A 26329-nucleotide genomic window follows, 5' to 3' on the forward strand; every position below is an offset into this window, starting at 1 on the left:
GCCGGTTTTTTGGTAAATAGCTTTTTATCCAGTTATAAACTTCTTTCCTACTGCTGCTTGGTTAAAGTTTTTAATCATGAGTAGGTGCTGAGTATTTTGGTTGTTTTTTTGCATCTATTGAGACGAACCTATGGATTTCTGTTAATATTAAAATGGCACATAGCATCTGTAAGCTTCCTAATGTTAAAACAACCCATGCATCTCCATGAATAACCTGTACTTATCAGTAAAACTAGTACTATGTCTAGGTACTTTTGGTACCATCTACTTATGCCTTGTTTAGGATTTTTACATGTGTTGATGGCTGATACTGGACTGCAATCTTTCTTGTATTTTCCTTGCCTGATTTTGGTACTGGGTTATATTAGAAATCATCAAGCTTACAGATTATCTCCTCTGAAGGATCCTGCTAAAGATATAAATATTACCTGCAAGTTTGATAGGCCTCACCTTAAAAATATTGTGTGATTTTTGATGATTTTAGGTCATTGATATTATGGAATGCTATGGTCTGAAAGTTTGTGTCCCCTCAAAATACATGTTGAAATCCAACCCCAAAGGTGATGTTATTAGGAGGTGGAGCCTTGGGAGGTATCTCTCATGAGGCTACCTCCCTCATGAATAGATCAATGCCCTTAAAAAAAGAGGCCCTGAGAGATCCCTCACCATGAGGACATGGTGAGAAGGCACCAGAAATAAGGGGATTTTAACCACAACACAACCATGTTGATGCCCTGAACTTAGACTTCCCAGCCATAATTGTGAGAAATAAATGTCCATTGTTTATAAGCTATCCAGTCTCTGGTATAGCACTCCAAACTAAGAAGCTCTATCTTTCCTAGGAAAGTTATGTATTTCCTAGGAACTTCCCTTAGGTAATCGCAGAATTTAAAAGAATGGTTATATGAAAAGGGACATTGCAAGCAGAATACTAAACGACCCTGAAGAATTTGTTCCTCACAAGTCTGAAACAATGAGACTGATTAGTCCTAAGAGGCAAAACTGAATTCACTAATTTTTGCTTTACTTAATCTCCACTCCTAACCATTTTGGAGGTTTTTTTTTTTAAAGCACCTTGGCAAATAGAAAAAAACTAACAGTTTTTTCAATGAAATGAGTATTCTGGTTCTTAAGTGCTTGCTTACTCCTGATAAAATTGGCAAAATTAGATGTTAGCCTCTGTTAAGCTCAACAATATTAGTATGATTTGTTTTTATCTTGTTCAAATTACTGTTCACATTGTAGAAATGGTTTCTGGGATCAGTAACTTGTTAAAGGACACAGCCCAATTTTTGGAGGAAAAAGCATCTGAACTTAGAGCCTCAACTTTTGTCTAGTGGTCCTCACAGTGTGAAACAGAGCAAGCATCACCTGATGGAGGTGAAAGTAAAACATAAGCGTGAAAACTACCTTGTTCACTTGACCTAACAGGAGGACAACCAGAGTTCCATGTGTTCCTGGGTCTTCCTGGTGGCTGGTAACCAGAGAATTCAAGGAAGCAGGCACACAGCCTTGCAGCCAAGAGTCATGCTCCCTATGCTTACATTGCAAGATAATTTTTAACAACTCTTATCAGTAAATCAACTTGCAAAAGCAGTAGTTGTCTAAATTATCTTTAATTCTCAAGGTAATACAACACTGGTAATCAATTTATGAGAAAAACAAGTGAAATACCATGTATTTTGTGATTTGAAATAAAGTAACTTTAGATCTGATTCAGAATTTGGAACAAGTAGTCAGGGAGAACACTCCCAAAACTTAAACCAGTTTACAGAGTGATTTTATTTTCAGGTGAATGGCTTAGGAAGCACAGGAGAAATAACTCAAAAGTTTTAACAACCACCAAGTACAGAAGTTGCTTTTAAACTCTTAAAAAAACAAATTTTACTGACAGTGAGGTAGTTCCAGGTCATCTGTTTACATTTCATCTCTAATACATTTTTCTTAGTACAACTGGCTTTGAAACTCAAATGCAGTTTCAAAAATATACAATCCTAGACTAATCCAAAGTCTGGATTTTATGGCTGCACTTTTCCATTAATCAACAAGCTTCCCAGTGATGCCTGTGAAAGCTGGTGGCTGTTACCACATATCACTAGAAAAAAAATAAAATACCAACCCTTTGATCTGATAAATTTTCTATTTTATAGTCAGTAATAAGTTAAGAATGTATGAAGAAACATTTTATACAAGCTTTCCTAATATTTCTAAGGTTACCTTCCATCATAAGTTTCTGATGTTTGGCAAGGTCTAAATCCTGAAGTTTAATGCACAATTAACTACTCGTGATTTTCTCCCCAGAATGAATTCTTTGATATTTTGTAAGGAATGAACTTCAGTTGGAAGGTTTTTCCCCATGCATTTAACTTATAGTTTTTCTCCAGTATGAGTCCTCTGATGATTTGTAAGAGACGAGCTCTGACTGAAAGCTTTCCCACATTCTTTACATTTATAGGGCTTTTCTCCTGTATGAATTCTCATATGTGTCATAAGGGATGAACTTTGTCTAAAGGCTTTCCCACATACTTTACAATTATATGGTTTCTCTCCAGTATGAATTCTCTGGTGCTGAATGAGTGCTGAGCTTTGGTTGAAAGCTTTTTCACAGTCATTACATTTATAAGGTTTCTCTCCGGTATGAATCTTTCGATGAGTATTAACTGCTGAGTGCGAACTGAAAGCTTTTCCACATTCCTTACAATTATATGGTTTCTCTCCAGTATGGATTCTGTTGTGTATATTAAGCCGTGAAATCCAGGAGAAAGCTTTCCCACATTCATTACATTTGTAGGGTTTTTCTCCAGTGTGAATTCTTTGATGTTGTATAAGAGCTGAGCTTTGGCTAAAGGCTTTCCCGCATTCTTTACAGGCATAAGGTTTCTCACCAGTGTGAATTCTCTGATGTATAATAAGGGCTGAGTGGTAACTAAACACCTTTCCACACTCATTACAATTAAAAGGTTTCTCTCCAGTATGAATTCTGTGGTGTCTACTTAGTCGTGATATTGAAGTAAAGGCTTTCCCACACTGACTACATTCATATGGTTTCTCTCCAGTATGAATTCTATGATGCTGAATAAGAGATGAGCACTGGCTAAAGGTTCTCCCACATTCATTACACTTATAGGGCTTTTCTCCAGTATGAATTCGCTGGTGATTATTAAGGGATGAACTACCTTTAAATGTTTTTCCACATTCATTACATTTATAGGGTCTCTCTCCAGTATGCATTCTCTGATGTCCAATGAGAGATGTAGTGAAACTGAAGGCTTTTCCGCATTCACTACATATGTAAGGCTTCTCTCCAGTATGAACTCTCAGGTGCTGAGTTAGAGACGAGCTTTGGCTAAAAGCTTTCCTACATTCCTTACATTTATAGAGTTTCTCTCCAGTATGGATTCTCTGATGTTTACTCAGGGAAGAACTGTGGAGGAAGATTTTCCCGCAGATATTACACTTGTAACACTTACGCACTGTGCTGATTCCCAGCTGTTTAAATAGAATTGAATACTGCTGTGAACAAGGTTTCCTTCCTCTGGAAATGATTCTGGGTTTTCTAATAAGTGATAATTTCAGATCAAGATTTTTCCCAAGGTCAATACCTATAAAGCTCTTGTCCTTCATGCATGTTTTCTTGATGGTAACTAAGACTTCCCTCAAAGCTCTGTTTTCTTTGCTTTGTTGATTCTCTAGGGTTTCCTCGTTTATGTAGATTTTTCCCAACCTAAAGTCAAAAGGACCATCACCTAAGAGTTGATTCATTACTTCCTGATTTTCTTCTTCAGAAATTCTGGTTTCAAACAAGCTCTCCCATCCTAAAATAAATGAAACATGTAAGTCTCTCTTGCACTGAGAATAAAGAAAAATAACATCAAAAAATACAAGGATGGCTAACAACTATATTTATGGAGTGCTTAGAAGAGGTACTTGCCAAAGATGTTCAAACTACTGCACAACTGCACTCATTTCACACGCTAGCAAAGTAATGCTCAAAATTCTCCAAGTTAGGCTTCAACAGTACGTGAACCAAGAACTTTCAGATATTCAAGCTGGATTTAGAAAAGGCAGAGGAACCAGAGATCAAATTGCCAACATCTACTGGATCATAGAAAAAGCAAGAGAATTTCAGAAAAACATCTACTTTGCTTTATTGATGATGGCAAAGCCTTTGACTGTGTGGATCACAACAGACTGTGGAAGATTCTTAAAAAGATGGGAATCCCAGACCACCTTACCTGCCTCCTGAGAAATCTGTATGCAGGTCAAGAAGCAACAGTTAGAAATGGACATAAACAACAGACTGGTTCAAAATCAGGAAAGGAGTACGTCAAGGCTATATATTATCACCCTGCTTATTTAACTTATATGCAGAGTACATCAAGCAAAATGCTGGGTTGGCTGAAGCACAAGCTGGAATCAAGATTCCTGGGAGAAATATCAATAACCTCAGATATGCAGATGACACTACCTTTATGGCAGAAAGCAAAGAGGAACTAAAGGGCCTCTTGATGAAAGTGAAAAAGGAGAGTAATAAAGCTGGCTTAAAACTCAACATTCAAAAAACCAAGATTATGGCATCCAGTCCTATCACTTCATGGCAAACAGATGGGTAAACAATGGAAACAGTGAGAGACTTTAGTTTCTTGGGCTCCAAAATCACTGCAAATGGTGATTGCAGCCATGAAATGAAAAGATGCTTGCTCCTTGGAACAAAAGCTATGACAAACCTAAACAGTGTATTAAAAAGTAAAGACATGTCTTTGCTGACAAAGGTCCATCTAGTCAAAGCTATGGTTTTTCCAGTAGTCAGGTTTGGACGTGAGAGCTGGACCATAAAGAAATCTAAGCACCAAAAAATTGATGCTTTTGAACTGTGGTGTTGGAGAAGACTCTTGAGAGTCCCTTGGACTGCAAGGACATCCAACCAGTCCATCCTAAAGGAAATCAGTCTTGAATATTCATTGGAAGGACTGATGCTGAAGCTGAAATTCCAATACTTTGGCCACTTGATGCGAAGAACTGACTCACTGGAAAAGACCCTGAAGCTGGGAAAGATTAAAGGCAGGTGAAGGGGATGGCATAGGATGAGATGGTTGGATGGCATCACCAACTTGATGGACATGAATCTGAGTAAGCTCCAGGAGTTGACGATGGCCAGGGAAACCTGGCATGCTATAGTCCACGGTGTCGCAAAGAGTCAGACACGACTGAGCAACTGAACTGAACTGAGAAAAGGGTGAGAAAAAGAAGAGCAAGAAAAAGAAGCAGAATGGAAGATCTACCTGGGTGGGGAAAAGTCTGAAGAAAACTATACGTGGGTGGGCTGAGGAACTGAGATGGGAGCTCTTCTAGTAAAGGAACCAGGCCTGACCTAGTAACAAAGCAGAGGTCAGCAGGGTATACAGTATATCTGCGTACAGCAGGTTGTATATTATTCAGCTTCATCTTTCAGGTCAGCCACCAGTACATTCAAGCCAAAACCAAGAGAAAATTGCAGAGGGGCTATAAACAAGTGGGAGAAGCACTGCCTCTAAAAGTCTCTTTGAAACACAGCCTCAACTAGTGAAGTTTGGGGACTCCTTGAGTGCTATGAATAATGTAATCCATTTCACTGACAGTGCCTACTTGGCATCCACTATGTACCACGCAAAGGTCAAGACTCAGGATTATAGAGAACATGCCAGACAAGAGTCGTGTTTTCACAGGGCTTACATTCTAACAGCCAATATTGACAATGACCAAGTAACCAAATAAAGTACTGGGAGTGATGACAACTGTGGGAAAATAAACAAAAACAAGGTGATGTGTACAACTTGATATTTCAAACTATGGTGAGGAAATAAAATTAAAGATTTAAATAACATAAAGAGTTGTCCATGTAAAAATTGGGTAAGAAGAGCAATTACAAAGGCCACAAGGCAGGAAAAAGCTCTGTGTGTTTGCAGAATATAAAGAACTAGTGTGGCCTAAGCAAGAGGGAAACAGGGGAGAGTGCTTCAAGAGGAGGAGATGAGATGGGCAGGGGGTCACATCATGCAAGGTTTTGTAAAATATAGGGCAGTATTTGGAATTTCTTCTAAGGATCACTGCGGGGTTGGAAGAACATGATGGTTTTGTTTAAAAAGGAAAACTATGGAGTTGTGTAACAAATGGACTGTAATTGGGGGGAAAGAGGAAAAGAAAACAAAGACAGGTGCAGGGCTGCCAATTAGGAGGCTCCACCAGTCTTCCTGGATGAAGGTTACGGCAGTTTGCACTGGCATGGTAATGGAAGCAGGCACACTGGGGTATTTTAAAAACAGAGACCACAGGGATGTTCACCTGTGAATAAGGAGTACAGAATAAGTGAGAGGACTCAACCGTAATGCCTAGCTTTTGGCTTGGGGTTTCCCTGGTGGCTCAGATGGTAAAGACTCTGCCTGCAATGCAAGAGACTCAGGTTCAATCCCTGGGTCAGAAAGATCCCCTGGAGAAGGGATCTCCACTATTCTTGCCTGGAGGATTCCATTAACAGAAGAGGCTGGTGGGCTACAGTCCAAGGGGTAGCAAACAGTCAAACACAACTGAGCAACTAACACTCTGGCCTGGGGAATCCAATGGAGATGCGGCTATATAGTGATACAGGGAACACTGGGAGAGTACATTTTTGAAAATGATTTTGTCTACCATTTTTATCACTTAGATTACTATTCAAGAATGGGGTTACTGATTCAAAAGGAATGAATATATTTTATAATAGAGCTTTAATATTCTTATATAAAAAGGAAATGTATAATCATTGTAAGAAAAATTAAGAAATTCCAGAAAACTATTAAAATGAAAATGTAGTTTACCCATAAACATATCATGCAAATATAATCAATCACTGCTAAATGTGGAATTTAGCTCACCAGAATTTTTCAATAGAGAAAGAAAACACTTTTACTTAAAAAATTAAAGTGGGTTGAAACTAACCTTCCTGCACCACTTCACTTAAAAAAAATTATTGTGTGGTACATATATACAATAAAATATTACTCAGCCATTAAAAAGAACGAAATCTTGCCATTTGCAGCAATGTGGACAGACCTACAGTGTCATACTGAGTGACGTTAAGTCAGAGAAAGAAATATCATATGACCTCCCTTATATGTGGAATCTAAAAAGAAATGATACAAATGAATTTACATACAAAACATAGAGACTCACAGACTTAGAAAAAGGAACTTATGGTTGCCAGTGGGAAGAGATAGTTAGGGACTTTGGGAAGGTCACATACACACTGCTATATTCAAAACGGATATTCAGCAAGGATCTATAGTACATAGAACTCTGTTTAACGCTGTGTGCCAGCCTGGATGGGAGAGGAGTTTGGGGGAGAATGGATACATGAATATGTATGGCTGAGTCCCTTCTCGGTTCACCTAAAACTACCACAACATTGTTAATTGGTTATACACCAATACAAAATAAAAACTTTAAAGTTTGGGGATAAAAATCATGAACTTCTCTCCATGTGAATGACAGTAGGCTGATATCATTTTGATGGCTACAGTATTCCAGTACATGAATATGTCACATTTAATAAATCCCCTTCTAAGTCATTTAGCTTTCTTTACTTCAAGTAATGCCTCATGTTAAAGCAAACATTCCTTTACACTATCTTTGCAGCTCTGCACAATTATGGAATTATTTTCTTAAGAAAAATTCTTAAGCCTGGGATTTCTGTAAATAAAGCCAGAAATACTTCAAACAAAATCCCACTAAAGATAGTGCTTACTGCTCAGAACAGTAGCAAAACACTGAATGTGTATTTCTTAACCTTTTGTAATATTCCCTATTAAAGGGAAAAATGATATTTCTTTACTTTGAATTTCTCTGATTTATAATGAAGTTGAGTAGTTTTTCAATAAATCTTTTTAATCATAATTCTTGCCTTGAGAACCCCAAGAACAATATGAAAAGGCAAAAAGATAGGACACTGAAAGATGAACTCCCCAGATCAGTAGCTGCTCAGTATGCTACTGGAGATCAGTGGAGAAATAACTCCAGAAAGAATGAAGGGATGGAGCCAAAGCAAAAACAACACCCGGTTGTGGATGTGACTGGTGATAGAAGCAAGGTCTGATGCTGTAAAGAGCAGTATTGCACAGGAACCTGGAATGTTAGGTTCATGAATCAAGGCAAATTGGAAGTGGTCAAACAGGAGATGGCAAGAGTGAACATCGACATTCTAGGAATCGGCAAACAAGATGGACTGGAATGGGTGAATTTAACTCAGATGACCATTGTATCTATCACTCTGGGCGGGAATCACTTAGAAAAAATGGAGTAGCCATCATAGTCAACAAAAGAGTCCAAAATGTAGTACTTGGATGCAATCGCAAAAATGACAGAATGATCTCTGTTTGTTTCCAAGGCAAACCATAAAAATATCACAGTAATCCAAGTCTATAACCCTGACCAGTAATGCTGAAGAAGCTGAAGTTGAACGGTTCTATGAAGACCTACAAGACCTTTTAGAACTAACACCCCCAAAAGATGTCCTTTTCATTATAGGGGACTGGAATGCAAAAGTAGGAAGTCAAGAAACACCTGGAGTAACAGGCAAATTTGGCCTTGGAGTACATAATGAAGCAGGGCAAAGGCTAATAGACTTTTGCCAAGAGAACGCACTGGTCATAGCAAACACTCTCTTCCAACAACACAAGAGAAGACTCTACACATGGACATCACCAGATGGTCAAGACTGAAATCAGATTGATTATATTCTTTGCAGCCAAAGATGGAGAAGCTCTATACAGTCAACAAAAACAAGACTGGGAGCTGACTGTGTCTCAGATTATGAGCTCCTTATTGCCAAATTCAGTCTTAAATTGAAGAAAGTGGGGAAAACCACTAGACCATTCAGGTATGACCTAAATCAAATCCGTTATGATTATACAGTGCAAGTGAGAAATAGATTTAAGGGGCTAGATCTGATAGATAGAGTGCCTGATGAACTATGGATGGAGGTTTGTGACATTGTACAGGAGACAGGGATCAAGACCATCCCCAAGGAAAAGAAGTGCACAAAAGCAAAATGGCTGTCTGGGGAGGCCTTACAAATAGCTGTGAAAAGAAGAGAAGCAAAAAGCAAAGGAGAAAAGGAAAGTTATTATCCATCCAAATGCAGAGTTCCAAAGAAGAGCAAGGAGAGATAAGAAAGCCTTCCGCAGTGATCAATGCAAAGAAATAGAGGAAAACAACAGAATGGGAAAGACTAGAGATCTCTTCAAGAAAATTAGAGATACCAAGGGAACATTTCATGTAAAGATGGGCTCGATAAAGGACAGAAATGGTATGCACCTAACAGAAGCAGAAGATATTAAGAAGAGGTGGCAAGAATACACAGAAGACCTATACAAAAAAGATCTTCACGACCCAGATCATCATGATGGTGTGATCACTCACCTAGAGCCAGACATCCTGGAGTGTGAAGTCAAGTGGGCCTGAGGAAGCATCACTACGAACAAAGCTAGTGGAGGTGATGGAATTCCAGTTGAGCTATTTCAAATCCTAAAAGTTGATGCTGTGAAAGTGCTGCACTAAATTTGTCAACAAATTTAGAAAACTCAGCAGTGGCCACAGAACTGGAAAAGGTCACTTTTCATACCAATGCCAAAGAAAGGAAATGTCAAAGAATGTTCAAACTACCACACAATTGCACTCATCTCACACACTAGTAAAGTCATGCTCAAAATTCTCCAAGCCAGGCTTCAGCAATACGTGAACTGTGAACTTCCAGATGTTCAAGCTGGTTTTAGAAAAGGGAGAGAAACCAGAGATCCAAGCGCCAACATCTGCTTGGAAAAAGCATTATCAACAAGAGAGTTCCAGAAAAACATCTATTTCTGCTTTACTGACTATGCCAAAGCCTTTGACTGTGTGGATCACAGTAAACTATGGAAAATTCTGAAAGAGATGGGAATACCAGACCACCTGACCTGCCTTCTGAGAAACCTGTATGCAGGTCAGGAAGCAACAGTTAGAACTGGACATGGAACAACAGACTGGTTCCAGGAGTACGTCAAGGCTGTATATTGTCACCCTGCTTATTTAACATATATGCAGAGTACATCATGAGAAACACCGGGCTGGAGGAAGCACAAGCTGGAATCAAGATTGCCAGAGAAATATCAATAACTTCAGATATGCAGATGACACCACCCTTATGGCAGAAAGAGAAGAGGAACTCAAAAGCCTCTTGATCAAAGTGAAAGAGGAGAGTGAAAAAGTTGGCTTAAAGATCAACATTCAGAAAACTAAGATCATGGCATCCGGTCCCATCACTTCATGGGAAATAGATGGGGAAACAGTGGCTGATTTTATTTTGGGGGGCTCTAAAATCACTGCAGATGGTGACTGCAGCCAAGAAATTAAAAGACACTTACTCCTTGGAAGGAAAGTTATGACTAACCTAGACAGCATATTAAAAAGCAGAGACATTACTTTGTCAACAAAGGTCCATCTAGTCAAGGCTATGGTTTTTCCAGTAGTCATGTATGGATGTGAAAGTTGGAGTATAAAGAGAGCTGAGTGCAGAAGAATTGATGCTTTTGAACTGTGGTGTTGGAGAAGACTCTTGAGAGTCCCTTGGAGTGCAAGGAGATCCAACCAGTCCATCCTAAAGGAAATTAGTCCTGAGTGTTCATTGGAAGGACTGATGTTGAAGTTGAAACTCCAATTTTTGGCCACTTGATGCGAAGAGCTGACTCACTGGAAAAGACCCTGATGCTGGGGAAGATTGAGGGCAGGAGGAGAAGTGGACAACAGAGGATGAGATGGTTGGATGGCATCACTGACTCAATGGACATGAGTTTGGGTAAACTCTGGGAGTTGGTGATGGACAGGGAAGCTTGGCATGCTGTGGTTCATGGGGTCACAAAGAGTCAGACACAACTTAGCAACTGAACTGACTGACTTGTGCCTTTGTGCTATAATTATTTGGAACTTTACCCCTTCCTTTTACTTTTATATTCCACAGCCATGACAGCAATGATAACAATATTAATAGTGAAAAATGGGAAACTAAAATTTCCAAAAGGAAGACTGTTTAATAAAATATGGCTTAACAATACAGTAGAGTTCTTTCAATGAGGTAGACCTCTATTCAATGATGGCTAAATAATTAAACATTTATAACTAAAAACAAGCTCAAGAACAATATGTACAATCAATCTGTTTCTCTGTGTGTCTTTCTCATATACAAACACACTCAAATATTCAGTCTGAAAGAATAGTAAAATATTAACAATGACTCAGTATGGTTGGTAAAATTTCAAATCAATCTTTTCTTTTGTTTTTCTGTTTCTCACTTTAATACCATGCACACCTCAAATAAATTAAAAATAATTAATTTTTTAAATCTTACAAAAGAATATAGTCAATTTGAAATTAGTAATTTCTTTGCCAATCAGAAAGCTCACAACCAAATTTGAAACTCATTCAACAGATACATTTATTTCTGACAGCTGTGACTGAATTTCTGTTTCATATTGTTATTCTTACAGTCATGCACCTCCAATTGTCCATGGAATATGGCAGAATATTTGTCAGTAAGTGGGTAGAGAAAAAAATCACTGAAATGAAAAAAAGACTTGGGTCTTCAAAGCAGTGGCCCCCATGAATGCTGAATAGTATTAAAAAAAAAACTTCCTTGATACAGCTTAATGAAACTTGTGAATTTCAAGATGAAAAGGTTATCAAAAAATGAAAAAGGAGAAAAGGGTTTTCTAAATGGAAACAGAGGTGGTGGGGGAAAGAGAGGCTTACAGTCAACAATACTCAACCCCAAAGCAGTGGAACAAAGGCTGAACAATTTCTAGGAAATAAAAACTGATGCCATAGTTCTAGATACAAAACATAATTCCCACAGGAGAGGGAAAAGAATTGATATTAGACAGGTACAAATAGAGTATACATGAACCTTTCTGAAACATTAGTCAGGAAATACTCTAGTCAAACCAAAGGCAAAAATCTCAAGACAGAACTCATAAATAGAAACACAGACTGAACTGACACAGAAAACCTATCTTTTGCCATCAGGATAAATAAATTCCTGACAAGGAGCAAAACTCAAAAGAGTGAGTCATCCTCCAGTGTCAGAAACAAAGACAAACTTTAAAATGCAACAGAAACCAAGACCTTATGATTCAGCAACCCACAGGGATTTTAGAGACTGAGAGATACATTTTAGCAGCCAGGGTCTGGACCATACTATTTTAAACTGTTAAGAACAGATACTACACTTAGATCTTAGCCAAAAGGCTGAGAAGTGATGGAACATGTTATTTTAAAATTGTTTCACACCAAAAGAATGAGGAGAAAGCTATGTTTAATATCTGCAAACCTTCTGCCTAAATTCAATAACTGTTACCATTTTGCTAACCTTGCTGTCTCTCTCTTGCATAGTACATAAATATACATGCATCATTTTGGTTTTTTAGCTAAACCATGTGTAAAAAGTAGCAGGTTAGTCAAAGCAAAGACCCAAGGTGGGACAATGAGGAATGCATTGTAGTGATAAAAGGTTTGTTCAAATCATAAAAAGAAAATAATTTAAGAAAATAATCAAACCAGTAAAAGAAAAAAGGAAGAAGATATGAATCACAAACCTTTACACATTACATGCTCTGCATTCAAATTACAAAGGACATATGACAAAGTACAACTCATACTGGAAGAATTCAACTCTCCCTCTGAGCCTGCTATACCAAGTACTCAAAAAGGTCGAGTGACGATATGCCCTTCCCAGCATTTCCCACCTATCCTGAAACATAAGGAGCATCTTGGTCAGTATCTCCCAAGCATGGCCAGTATCTCCTCCTTACCGATCAGCAAAGCCCAAGCAGCTCGGAAATGCTATGCCCATTTCCCAATTACTGTCACTCACCTAGATATGTGCTTTGAGAAACTCCATTTTCCACCATCCAGGGGTCTTCCCCTTGTTCTAACCGGAGGATAACTTTTGGTTTGGAAAACAGAATCCCTGTTCATGAGCAAGAAAGAGAATGAATCCATGGTGCAGACATGAGTGGCCAGTGACTCACTCAGATCCAGCCCCAGAGTCTGGGGCAAAGGACAGTTGAGAGTAAATAGATTTGTTCTGAGAAGGGCTTAAAACCAGGCTCCCAGAGGAGGGCCAGGAAGTGGTCTCAGGAAGAAAGTCAGGGCTCTGGTTGTACATTCCTCTAAGCTGGAACCTCCTGTAAGACGCAGAGGGACAGAGTCCAGGGGGCAGAAGACAGGAAGAGTACAGAGAGGATGCCCATCACCAACTGTGCCAAGCTGAGACTTGTCCCTGCAGCTGAGGGCAACAGCAACCGCTGCTTTCTGAGTCTACCTGTGGGCTGAGTCTGGCCATGCCCTCCTCGGAGAGGGCACCAAGGTGCTCCCCCAGCAGATTCTACATCACAAGGAAATGTCCTTACCCAGAGAGAACAGGGTGCTGTAGTTCTCCAGCATCACCTCCTGGTACAAGGTTCTCTGCGCAGAGTCTAGGCACAGCCACTCGTCCCGGCTGAAGAACACAGCCACATCCCTGAATGTCACAGACACCTGTAACAGAAACCCATTCCTGCTCACCCACGACCATACCCGCAGTGGGATGACTGAGCAGCAACCCTGTCACCATTCTAGGTTCTGAGCAGTTTCAAGCTGAATACTTCCTGACCACCCCTCCTGTACTCAGCACATACATCTCTGTCACCTACCTACTGTCAGTGAAGCATTGTGCTCCCAGCAAAATGAAATTCAGCAGCCAAACAACATAAAACACTTGAAGTCGTGGAATAAAATCAGAATGAGGGAAACACAGAACTCTAGGCATAGAAAGGTACAACAATCACCTAGACCAAACTCATTTTACAGGTGAGACATGAGAACTGGGTTTTAGAAGGAGCCTCCGGTACACTCACTCAGGGAGCAACAGGTGTGCTTGGATTCTGTGGTCACCTTGGACCACCTCTGTCTCGGATGAAAGGATGTTGCCAGTCACAGTGAAGGAGGCTTTGAGAAGGCCCCAGGCGTGGCTTTCCCAGAAGCAGCCCCAGCACGTGGGCTGTACAATCTTTGAAGAGCCAAGTGACAAGGCTGCAGCTGGGACTCTCCCCATCCCAGAAGCCTTTGTTCTACTTCTCTCTGAAACCAAGCAGGAGCCCTGAGGGGCCCTCCTATATACATAAAGCCTTTCCATGGTCTCCATTTCTTGTTTGTAGGAAAAGGGCTTCAACCTCCTAGACCTTTCTGAATCCCAAGGGGCATATTCAAACAGTCGCTAATGAGGGAACTGAGGGAATGCAGAAACAAAGGAACAGGAGTCAAGAAACAACTGTGCAGCCAAAAAGCAGGGTCCTGGTTCCTACTCAAGGGACACACATAAGAACGTATCTTTGAGTTCTTCTGCAGGAACTAAGGCCCCCACCCAGGCAGAGGATGGTTACTCAAGGCTGAGCACAACAGTGCTGGAACACTGCCCTGTTACCTCACTGCCAACCAGTCAGAAGAAATTTACAGTCTGCAGCCCGTATCTCAAATTTTGCCTAAAAAAACTTTTCCCTGAAAACCATCAGGGAGTTGAGTTTTTTGCATACAAGCCATCTGTTCTTGCTCGGCCCTACAATAAACCTTTCCCACTCCAAACTCTGATGTTTTGGTTTGTTTGGCCTCACGGTACATCAGACACATGAATGTGGCTTTGGGAACATCTCCGGCTTCAGTGCATCACAAGTCACCTGTTTTAAACTGGTGGTCCCTTTCTTTTATTATTAAGAATCTTTTTTTTTTCTTTCAGCAAATTAGGAATGATCAACAAGCAAAAGAAAAAGGAATGTTGGACTTCCCTGATAGCCAGTGGTTAAGACTCTATGCTCCCACTGCAGAGGGATGGGTTCCATCCCTGGTCAGGGAACTAAGATCCTGCATGCCACATGGTGCAGACAAAAAAAGAAAAAGCAACATTAATGTAACTTCCTACCATCAAATACAAGGTTTGTTCACTTCTTGTTGTGTGTTCTTTCAGACTTTTTACATGATAATATGGCTCTAAATTTAAATAAAAATAAAATGTTACACAGATATCTTTACCCCACTCAACACTTTTTATTTGCTGCCACATATCTCACTGTATAGATTACTTATAGATTATTAGATGGTTTACTTAACTAATCTACTGGTGGGTATTTAGGTTATTTCCATTTTTGTAACCCTAAAAATACTGGATTGAATGTCCCTGCACATCACAAAAAACCTTATTTTCTTAGGACACATTTCTAGAGGTAAAAATACTTCCACACTTTATCCCTAAAATCCAGAAAGGCAGTCACAAGGCCAGGGTGTTCTTTGATTGGTAAGGGCAACGGCAAATTAAAAATAAAAGGCTGTTAGAAATAAGTGAGAAGACTCCAACCCCATCCTTCATTTTCTTTCCGAATTTCCCTTACCAAATGTATGTAAGTCTTTTTAATGGCTAAATAAGTCTCACAATTCAGGACTGTTTCCTCAAGGACCTGGTCACCATTTCCTAGGAGGAGATGGGCCTAACTTGCTACCTGACAAATTTCCAAACTGCAAAACTGGGTTATGCACTTAGCGATATGTAAGTGAGCTTTCTGTCTCTGCAATCTCTTTAGTGGATTGCCAGTAATACACAATACATTCTGGTGTAATGTTTACTCAATAATAAAAGTGTTTTCTTTCTCTTCTACTGATGTGGAAAGGTTTTCTGGGTTGGAAAGAGATTATGCTTTTAATTATTGTTCCCCAAGTGAAAGGGCAAAAAAGGGAAGAAATCACTGTGAACCAGATGCTTCTCACCTCAGGGAAGTCTCACTTCCCTGAATCTGTCCCCTCCTCCAAACCACAGCCCAAATTGTAACTTCTTTTCCTTTCAACAACTGTATAAGCCTAATACTGCTCATATGTATAAAACTGCACAATAGCAGGAAGAATCTCTGACCACAATAGTAGGAAGCATCTCTGACTACTAGGTCTTCTTTCTAGGATCTTCTTAGAAAATCACCCAGACTCTGATCAGGTATTACTGTAGTAGATTAGTTCTCAGTTGATTTCCTAGATTTGACTCCCCTATGTCTCTGCCCTCCATGGGGCAAAACAAACCTGGATCCTTCACAAAGCTCTGGGCATGGCATTGGCATGGGGCCTGTGGGCCCATTCATTTCCAAGTCAACAAGCACTAACTGGTTAAGTGGAAAATTCACAAAGAGGCTGGCCCTACAGCAAGGGAAATACCGTCTTTTTGGAGTTCCTCAATTCTGGTCCCTCAGTGGGCTTCATTACCTAGAAAAGCTCAGCAACAGATGACGCATGTCCCCAACCTCTAAGCCCAGAAGGCAGTTCAAGAAAGAAACCTTCACTCACCAGAGCCTGGGCTGGCAGCAACCTTGTGGCCATTTCTCCCTCCCTCCTGCTGCTCCTTTTAGAGAGGGCACCTAAAAGGGAGAAAGAAACTGTGAGGTCTTTCCATTCTATTTGCACTCCCCTCCTCATTAGGGTTAGACCAGGTTAAGAAGTCTCCACAGGCTGAGCACCCTGTAGAAACCAAAGGAAACCTGGAAGCCCAGGCATTTCTGAGTTGGAGGGGACCTGTGCTTGACCACCAAAACCAGGAGTGCACAGTAAGCAGACTTCCAGTCCCTGAGCCTGCAACCTTTCAGCCAATGATTCATGAATAAAGATGAATTAAATGAAGGTATTAGAACCACCTGATACAAATTAACACTGTAAACAGCAGTCTCACCGGGCTCACAGAGACATTAAACTGATGAGACATGACAAATATTCTTCACACCTGCATTTAGGTATTTTGAGCTGTAGTAATTAGGATTATAATAATTCTTCAAATGTCATTTTAAGAATTGGTGTCCTTTTCAGAAACAGCCAACCAAAAATTAGTCCTCTTCTCTTCCTCTTGGACATTGTGTTTCCTTTGTGAAGAAAGTTATTAAACATCCTCAACTGTAAAAGGAAACGTTACCGATCCACCTTCCATACCCCCACGCTCCTAAAAGTACAAGACATAAAAAATACCTTCGTTGGCTAGAAATGAATTTAACATTTAGAGGAAAGGGACGTAACTTAACAAGTGGACAAAATTAAACACAAAAGGAAACAGTTAAGTCACTCAGGATTCAGCCTAGAAGAACAATGCCAAAATACAAGGTTGGCAAAAGGCATAAACATTAAGTTTCAGCTGCAGGGGAGAAAATACCAACAAACGGTAAAAGCTGAAAACCGCCTCAGGGCTCACGAATCCCGAAATGAGACACAGCTCCTTGCAATCTCTTCTCGAGGGACACCTTTCTGGGAGCCTGGCCCAGACTGAGCCGCGCCGTCCGTCGAGGGGCCTTGCCGGGGCAACGCCCCCTCCTCCGGCCGCGTTCACCTGCCAAGGCCGCCCGGGCTTGGACGCCCGAAGCTGGGACTCGCCGCGGCTGACCCTCTGTCCGCCCCCTGCTGTAGGAGCCTAACACCCCGGGCCCACTCTCAAAGGCAGTCTGTACCTGTGCTCGCCGGGACGTGGGAAGCGGCGGACCCTACAGAAGGTAAGAGGAGAACCTAGTGCAGGATACTTAGCGTCGCCGCCGCCAGGCCACCGGGCAGAACTGCGCGTGCGTACAGGAGAACCCTAGCGCTTTTCCTTTCGAACTATACTTCCCAGACGTCTCCACGGCACGGCCCTCTACGGAGACCGAGAAGGTCTAAGGAAGGGAAGGCTAGAGAAAGCAGTCTTGCAAAAGCCAGAGGCTGAAGCCTCGGCTGTAACCACGTGTCCTTTCGTGCACCCGTTGTATTTAAAATTATGATGACAATGATAATAAGTGGAAAAAGTGAGCATGTAGTAGAAAATGTGGAAGACTAGCCGCTTGCTGCTGCTTTTTCTTGGTTATTGAGAAAACTGTTGGCATCTATTTAACGACTTTTTTAATTTAAAAAATTGTCTAAATTTTGTAACCTATAATAAAAAATATATATATATATATATAATTTAACTGACACATGGGGTGAAAAGAAAAACATAGACCTAGTATTGCCCTTTTCGTGACATTCATTACTTCTTTTAAAAGGGTTCCTTTAAATTGTAAAGCTTGTTTTCCAGTATTGAGAGTAACCCCCTTCTTTCCCACTCCATCCTCATTGTCTGGCACTGTACATACCAAATAATACAATTCTATAAATATCAAGTGAATGCTTTTTTAAATAGCCACCATTAAAGTTTACAAAACCAGGCCTAAAACCAAAGGACACCTAAGGTAGAGAATAAAGAGATTAATTATTATATACCAGGAAAATAATATGAGAAAGAGATCTGAAGCAAAAATAGTCAAATGCAACAGTACACACTGCTAACCTTAGAGAATTGCAAATCAAAACCACAATGAGCTAGCACTTTATCTATTAGGATAGCTGCTATCAAAACAAAGACAAGAACAAAATAATTCAGAAAGCAACTTGCATTGGTGAGGACTTGTTGAAATTGAATCCTTGTGAACTGCTGCTGAGAATGTAAAATGCTGCAGCTGTTACCGAGTCCAAGTTTGGTCTGCTCCTCTCACCATAGGCCAACAAATCTGACCTTCAAGGTGTTGAGGCAAGGAGGAGACTTTAATCAGGGGAACGGCAGACCAAGAAGATGGCAGGCTTGCGCCTCAAAATAATCATCTTATTGGGGTCTGGATGCCAGGTTATTTTATAGATCAGAGAGAAAGAAGCAATGAGGAACTAAAGTCAAAAGGCAGACTAGAGAAGGAGAAGCAATGGGGAAACAAAGTGAAAGGGCCTTCAGTCTTGCAAAACATCTCCAAGGGAATGTCCAGCCGTCAGAAGTGGTGTGTTAATCTCTTCTGTTCACAGGTGGGCAGGGACAAACTATCTCTTCACCAGTTGAACAAAGGTACTTTAATCAAACAGAGGGGCAGGGTGCTTCAGGCAAGCCACTGAGTATGATTATAATAATTAAAGCAATGAAAAGCGAGTCAAAGAAACAGTTTCCAACATGGAGTCAAAATTGGCTTCCTCCCTGCAACACAGCTGCTGTGGAAATAGTATGGTGGATCCTCGGTATTAAAAATAGAATTACTATATAATCCAGCAATTCCACTTCTAAGTATATTCCCCAAAGAATTGAAAGCAAGGACTCAAGCAGGTTATACACTACTGTTCACAGAAGTGTTATTCAAAATAGTGAAAAAGTAGGAAGAACTCAAGTGTCAGTGAACTGGTAAGTGGGTAAACAAAATGTGGTCTATGCATACAATGAAATGTTCATCCATAAAAAGGAAGGAATATCTGATATATGCTACAATATGGATGAATCTTGAAGACATGAAAAGTAAAATAAGGCAAACTCAAAAAGACAAATATTGTATAATTCCACCTATACGAGGTGTCTACAATAGTCAGATTCATAGATGGAAAGTAGAATACTGGTTACCAGGGACTAAGGGAAGGAGGAAGTGAGGATTTCTTGTTTACTGGGTTTGGATTTCAGATTGGGATAATGAAAAAGTTCTGGAGATGACTAGTGGTGATGATGGCACAACAGTGAAAATATACTTAATGCTACTGAGCCATACACTTAAAAAAATGGTTGAACTGGTAAATTTTATATTATGTGTATTTTACCACAATAAAAGTAATAATTTAAAATAAAATAATTGTGAACCATTATTGGCAAGACAGCATTGAAATGTACATATTCTTCATATTCTTTAAAATAAAAACACTTCCATATATAATTTTTAGTCATGTCCGATTCTTTGCAACCCCATGGACTATACAGTCCATGGAATTCTCCAGACCAGAAAACTGGAGTGGGTAGCCTTTCCCTTCTCCAGGGGATCTTCCCAACCCAGGGATCGAACCCAGGTCTCCCACATTGCAACATGAATTCTTTACCAGCTGAGCCACAAGGGAAGCCCCATATATAATTTTTAAAGTAATAAAACCCATACAGGTCTAGGAAAATGCCATCGGAGTACCAGAAATTGAAAATCTTGGAAGGTGTGTAGCAGATATGTGCCCTGAGAGCCAAAGGCTATCTAACAGAAAGATTCAGAAGAAAATAGAAAAAAAAGAGAAAGAAATAATTCCAAATAGATTACATGTAGAGATATAGTAGAAAACATATTCAAACTGAAGAAAGCCTGGGTCTTTCTTCGGATTAAATAGACGATAAAGTGCTGAGCATGACTGGCAGGGGGCCAGGAGGGTGGGGAAAAGGAGGAGGAAATACTTCCTGGAGAAAATTTCAGAACTCTAAAATCTTAAAAGCAACCAGGGTATAAAAAGGAAACACAAGATATCCTGTATATTACTTGTACAATAATAGAAGACGGGACTGCTCAAATTAGTTTAAATGTAAAAGCATTTAAGGGCTTCCAAGATGGTGCTAGTGGTAAAGAACTTGCCCACCAATACAGGAGCACTGCATTGCCAGCCAATGCGGGAGACGTGCGTTTAATCGCTGGGTTGGGAAGATCCCCTGGAGGAGGGTTCAGCAATCCATTCCAGATTTCTTGCTGGAGAATTCCATGGGCAGAAGAGTCCATAGGGTTGCACAGAGACTGACACGACTGAAGCGACTTAGTACGCATGTAAAGGCACAACGAGAAATCTTGGGCCAGGCTGTTGTTCAGTCGCTAAGTCGTGTCGGACTCTTTGTGACCCCATGGATTGCAACACACCAGGCTCCCCTGTCCTTCACTATCTCCCAGAGTTTACTCAAGTTCGTGTCCCTTGAGTCAGTGATACTGTCTAACCATTTCATGCTCTGCTGTTTGCCTTCAGTCTTTCCCAGCATCAGGGTCTTTTCCAGTCAGTCATCTCTTCACATCAGCTGGCCTAAGTATTGGAGTGTCAACTTCAGCATCAGTCCCTCCAATGAATATTGAGGTTTGATTTCCTTTAGGATTGACTTTCCTTTAGGACTGATCTCCTTGAGGTGCAAGGAACTCTAAAGAGTTTTCTCCAGCACCACAATTCAAAAGCATCAGTTCTTTGGCACACAGCCTTCTTTATGGACCAACTCTCACATACGCACATGACTACTGAAAAACCATAGCTTTGACTATATGGATCTTTATCAGCAAAGTGATGTCTCTGCTTTTTAATAGGCTGTTTAGGTTTGTCATAGTTTTCCTTCCAAGGAGCAAGCATCTTTTTATTTCATGGCTACAATCACCATCTGCAGTGATTTTGGAGCCCCCCAAAATAAAATCTGTCACTGCTTCTACTTTTTCCCAGTCTACTTGCCAGGAAGTGATGGGACTGATTCCATGATCTTAGTTTTTTTAATGTTGAGTTTTAAGCCAGCTTTTTCACTCTCCTCTTTCACCCTCATCAAGAGGCTCTTTAGTTCCTCTTCACTTTCTGCAATTAGAGTAGTATCATCTGCATATATGAGGCTGTTGATATTTCTCCTGGCAATCTTGATTCCAGCTTGTGATTCATCCAGGCTGGCATTTCACAAGTACGCTGTGTATAAGTTAAATAAGCAGGGTGACAATATACTGCCATGTTGTACTCCTTTCTCAATTTTGAACCATATTGTTGCTCCTTGTCTGGTTCTAACTGTTGCTTCTTAACCTGCATACAGGTTTCTCAGAAACAGGTAAGATGGTCTGGTATTCCCATGTCTTTAAGAATGTTCCACAGTTTGCTGTGATCCACACAAAAGCTTTCTTGTAGTCAACAAAACAGAAGTAGATGTTTTTCTGGAATTCCCTTGCTTTTTCTATGATCCAATGAGATGCTGGCAATTTTATCTCTGGTTCTTCTGCCCTTTCTAAATCCAGCTTGTACATTTGGAAGTTCTCAGTTCGTGTACTGCTGAAGTCTAACTTGGATTTTGAGTATAATCTTACTAGTATGTGGTCCAGACTACAGCTTAGCAGAATCAGTGGTTCAGTAAGGTCATCGAAAAATCAGGTTTCTATCTTCTGTTCACTCTGCTCCTCAGGTGCTGGTTGGACGATGGATATGGACACAGAATCAGGCTTCTGGTTCTGTTGGGAAATAGGAAGAGGAGAGGGGATGTATATTGGATAGACAAGAATGTCCATACCATTCAGACTCTCACCGGGAGCACTGGGCTCTAGAAAACAGTGTGGAGCAATATCCTCAGATTTCCAAAGTAAAATAATTTATAACTTAAAATTCTATGACTCATAACTTAGTAATTCAGTTGTGAGTAAAGCAAAGGTATTTGGGAGCTAAAGCTGTAATAGGCAAGAACGAATCTGACCCTATATCAGACTTGTTCCTTTTTACTTTAACGTTTGTGCTCTGTCACCTGTGTGTAGTCATGCTGGTTCTAAACCTTTTGTAAAATAATGTTACCTATAGTCTCAAATACACAGGATAGCCTATTCTCAAGGCCCTGGCCTTTAAGACTGCATTCATATAGAGACTGAAAAGTGCATAACAGGGAATAACATTTGTCTTGTTGAAGCTGGAAGAACAAAGATTTTCTACACCAAGAAGCTGTCAACAACTAATATGCCCCTCCTTCACCTTGCCTTTAAAAGTGTTTTGCTGAAACCCTTCCAAGAGTTGAGATTTTGGGGGTCATGAGCTGCGTGTCTCCTCATATGGCCCTGCTACAACATTTCTCTGCTCCAAACTCTGACTTGTCTGTTAGTTTGGTACACAAACTTGTATTGGGTAGTAAAAGTATTTATGCAGATTATAGTTACTATCATATCTCTGGTGGGATTACTTATGAATTTAATTCACTAGAAAATCAAAGAAAGTAAAATTTGTATGGATTATAAGAAAATGAAGCAAGTAAATTAATCAGTAAAATCTCTGAGTCAAAATAACACTTGAGGGATAATGGGAAGGTCATTAATCATAGATCAAAACCCAAAATGATTACAAAAAAGAATGGCAAAGAGAATATAGTAGCAGACTACTGTTCTTCTTTATTCAGGGGAGTGATAGATAATTTCAGATGTAAGTTTTTAAAAATCTTTTAATGTGTATGTTAAGTATTTAATAGAACCAATTAGGCAAATAGAAATACAATATATGAATGTCTAACCAGTTGCTGAGTGATCTTTTTTTTTTTTTGTAGATTCAAATCTTATTTATTTTTATAATTTTTATTGGAGTATACTTGATTTCCAATGTGTTAGTTTCAGGTGTACAGCAAAGTGAATCAGTTATCCATATAACCACTGTTTTTCAGATTATTTTCCCATGTAGGTGATTACACAGTACTGAGTAGGGTTCCTTGTGCTATGCAGTAAGTATTTGTTAGTTATCTATTTTAGACATAGTAGTCTGTATATGTCAATCCCAGTCTCCCAATTTATCTCTTCTCCCTGGTGACCATAAGTTTGTTTTCTATATCTGTGACTCTATTTCTGTTTGTAAAGTGAAGTAAGCCAGAAGGAAAAACACCAATACAGTATACTAACGCATATATATGGAATTTAGAAAGATGGTAACAATAACCCTGTGTACGAGACAGCAAAAGAGACACGGATGTATAGAACAGTCTTATGGACTCTGTGGGAGAGGGAGAGGGTGGGAAGATTTGGGAGAATGGCATTGAAACATGTAAAATATCATGTATGAAACAAGATGCCAGTCCAGGTTCAATGCACGATACTGGATGCTTGGGGCTAGTGCACTGGGACGACCCAGAGGGAGGGTATGGGGAGGGAGGAGGGAGGAGGGTTTAGGATGGGGAACACATGTATACCTGTGGCGGATTCATTTTGATATTTGGCAAAACTAATACAATTATGTAAAATTTAAAAATAAAATAAGATTAAAAAAAAATCCAGATAGAGACACTAGAATATGATATTTGTCTTTCTGACTTACTTCACCATGCATGACAATCTCTACGTCCATCCATATTGCTTCAGATGGCATTATTTGGTTCTTTTTTATGGCTGAGTAATATACCACATCTTTATTCATTCGTCTGTCAATGGACACTGAGGTTGCTTCCATGTCTTGGTTATTGTAAATAGTGCTGCACTGAACATTGGGGTGCATGTATCTTTTTTGTATGCATTTAAAAATTAATTTTTATTGGAATATAGTTGCTTTAGCATGTATCTTTTAGAAGTATGGCTTTTCTGCGTATGTGCCTCGTGGTGGGATTGCTGGATCATATGATAGTTCTACATTTAGTTGATTAGAGAAACTCCATACTGTTCTCCATAATGGTAGCACCAATTTACATTACCACCATCAGTGTAGGAGGATTTCCTTTTCTCCACATCCTTTACAGAACTTACTGTTTGTAGATTTTTTTTCATGATGACCATTCTGACTGGTGTGAGGAGATATCTCATTGTAGTTTTGATTTGATTGCTCTAATAATTAGTGACGTTGAGCATCTTTTCATGTGGTTGGCAGCCATCTGTATGTCTTCTTTGGAGAAATGTCAATTGAGATCTGCTGCCTATTTTTTGATTCAGTTTTTTTTTTTTTTTTTTTAATATTGAGCTACGTGAGCTGTTGTGTATATTTTGGAGCTTAATCCCTTGTCTGTTGCTTGTTAGCAAACGTTTCTTCCCATTCTGTGAGTTGTCTTTTCATTTTGTTCATGGTTTCCTATGCTGTGCAAAAGCTTTTTAATTAAGTCCCATTTGTTTATTTTCGTTTTTATTTTCATTTCTCTAGGAGGTGGGTCAAAAAAGGTAGTCCTGCGATTTACATCAGAGAATATCCTGCCTATGTTTTCCTCTAAGAGTTTTATAGTATCTGCCATTACATTTAGGTCTTTAGTCCATTTTTAGTTTATTTTTGTGTATGGCATTAGGGACTGCTCTAATTTCATTCTTTTACATATAGCTTTTCAGTTTTCCCAGCACTACTTATTGAAGAGACTATCTTTTCTTCTTTGTATATTCTTGCTTCCTTTGTCATACATTAGTTGACCATATGTGAGTGGGTTTATCTCTGGGCTTTCTATTCTGTTCCATGATCTGTATTTCTGTTTTTGTGCTAGTGCCAAACTCTTTTGATTATTATATCTTTGTAGTATAGTCTGAGGTCAGGGAGCCTCATTCCTCCAGTTCCATTTTTCTTTCTCAGGATTGCATTGGCTTTTGGGGGTGTTTTGTGTTTCCATAGAAATAGTAAAATTTTTTAATTCTTTGAAAAATTTCATTGGTAATTTCATAGGGATTGCATTGAATCTGTGGATTGCTTTGGGTGTATAATCATTTTGACAATGTTGATTCTTCCCACCCAAGAACACGGTGTATCTTTCCATCTGTTTGTGTCATCTTTGATTTCTTTTGTCAGCATCTTAGTTTTCAGAGCACAGGTCTTTTGCCTACTTAGGTAGGTTTATTCTTAGGTATTTTATTCTTTTTGATGTGATGATGAATGGAACTGCTTCCTTAATTTCTCTTTCTGACCATTCGTTGTTAGTGTATAGAAATGCAGCAGATTTCTGTGTATTAATTTTATACCCTACAACTTTACTGAATTCACTGATGAGCTCTAATAGTTTTCTGGCAGTGTCTTTAGTATTACTATTATGTAAGGCTATGGTTTTTCCAGTAGTATGTATGAATGTGAGAGTTGGACTGTGGAGAAAGCTGAGTGCTGAAGAATTGATGCTTTTGAACTGTGGTGTTGGAGAAGACTCTTGAGAGTCCCTTGGACTGCAAGGAGATCCAACCAGTCCATCCTAAAGGAGATCAGCCCTGGGTGTTGTTTGGAAGGAATGATGCTAAAGCTGAAACTCCAGTACTTTGGCCACCTCATGCGAAGAGTTGACTCATTGGAAAAGATACTGATGCTGGGAGGGATTGGGGGCAGGAGGAGAAGGGGACGACAGAGGATGAGATGGCTGGATGGCATCACCGACTCGATGGACGTGAGTTTGGGTGAACTCCGGGAGTTGGTGATGGACGGGGAGGCCTGGCGTGCTGTGATTCATGGGGTTGCAAAGAGTCGGACACGACTGAGCGACTGAACTGAACTAAACTGCACTGATAGTATCATGACATTTGCAAACAGTGATAGTTTTACTTATTTTTCAAAATTTGGACTCCTTTTATCTCTTTTTCTTCTCTGATTGCGTGGCTTGAACTTCCAAAACCATGTTGAATAAAAGTGTCAAAAGTGGAATCTTTGTCATGTTCCTGATCTTAGATGAAATGCTTTCAGTTCTTCATCATTGAGAATGATACTAACTGTGAATTTGTTATATATAGCTTTTATTGCATTGAAGTATGGTCCCTCTGTGTTGCCACTTTCTGGAGAATTTTTATCATAAATGGATGTTGATTTTTTTTCTATACCTATGGAGATGATC

At 39.7% G+C, this 26329-nt stretch overlaps 2 protein-coding genes and 1 non-coding gene across 5 annotated transcripts in view; all 3 read right to left on the reverse strand.

The window, feature by feature from the left end:
* ZNF354C (zinc finger protein 354C) overlaps nt 1-17606 on the reverse strand; it is a 75671-nt gene extending 58065 nt beyond the window's left edge. The window contains exons 1-2 of one of the 2 annotated variants that reach the window (XM_070792388.1): nt 17541-17606; nt 16399-16469 (exon numbers count right to left, since the gene is read on the reverse strand). The gene's annotated coding sequence lies outside the window, so the exon portion shown is untranslated. Of the gene's footprint in view, nt 1-13451; nt 13561-16398; nt 16470-17540 lie in introns of those variants that run through there. The other variant, XM_070792389.1, reaches the window with a different exon arrangement.
* Nucleotides 1601-17602, reverse strand: ZNF879 (zinc finger protein 879). 2 transcript variants are annotated; one of them, XM_019963720.2, is made up of 5 exons: nt 17541-17602; nt 16399-16469; nt 13452-13578; nt 12914-13009; nt 1601-3815 (listed from the first exon to the last, which is right to left on the reverse strand). In XM_019963720.2, the coding sequence occupies exons 2-5, from the start codon at nt 16429-16431 to the stop codon at nt 2368-2370; spliced, it is 1704 nt and encodes a 567-aa protein (XP_019819279.2). In that variant the 5' UTR covers nt 16432-16469; nt 17541-17602; the 3' UTR covers nt 1601-2367. The 2 variants fall into 2 exon arrangements, with proteins under 2 accessions (XP_019819279.2, XP_019819281.2); XM_019963722.2 differs by lacking the exon at nt 12914-13009.
* On the reverse strand, nt 12104-12300 carry LOC139184314 (U2 spliceosomal RNA). The gene has a single exon (XR_011567896.1). It is a non-coding gene; the product is annotated as a U2 spliceosomal RNA (small nuclear RNA).
* Nucleotides 17607-26329: the final 8723 nt, after the last annotated feature.

This window comes from Bos indicus, chromosome 7 (genome assembly GCF_029378745.1).
Source record: "Bos indicus isolate NIAB-ARS_2022 breed Sahiwal x Tharparkar chromosome 7, NIAB-ARS_B.indTharparkar_mat_pri_1.0, whole genome shotgun sequence".
Taxonomy (NCBI): Eukaryota; Metazoa; Chordata; class Mammalia; order Artiodactyla; family Bovidae; genus Bos; species Bos indicus.

Bases quoted from the DNA above. Each gene is read 5' to 3' on its own strand.
- ZNF879 (XM_019963720.2), bottom strand. From the start codon at position 16,431: ATGGCCACAAGGTTGCTGCCAGCCCAGGCTCTG. The intron at 13,010-13,451 runs GTAAGGACATTT...GCTCATGAACAG, and splicing joins CAGCACCCTGTTCTCTCTGG to GGATTCTGTTTTCCAAACCA. The intron at 3,816-12,913 runs GTGAGTGACAGT...CATTTATTTTAG, and splicing joins TTCTCAAAGCACATATCTAG to GATGGGAGAGCTTGTTTGAA.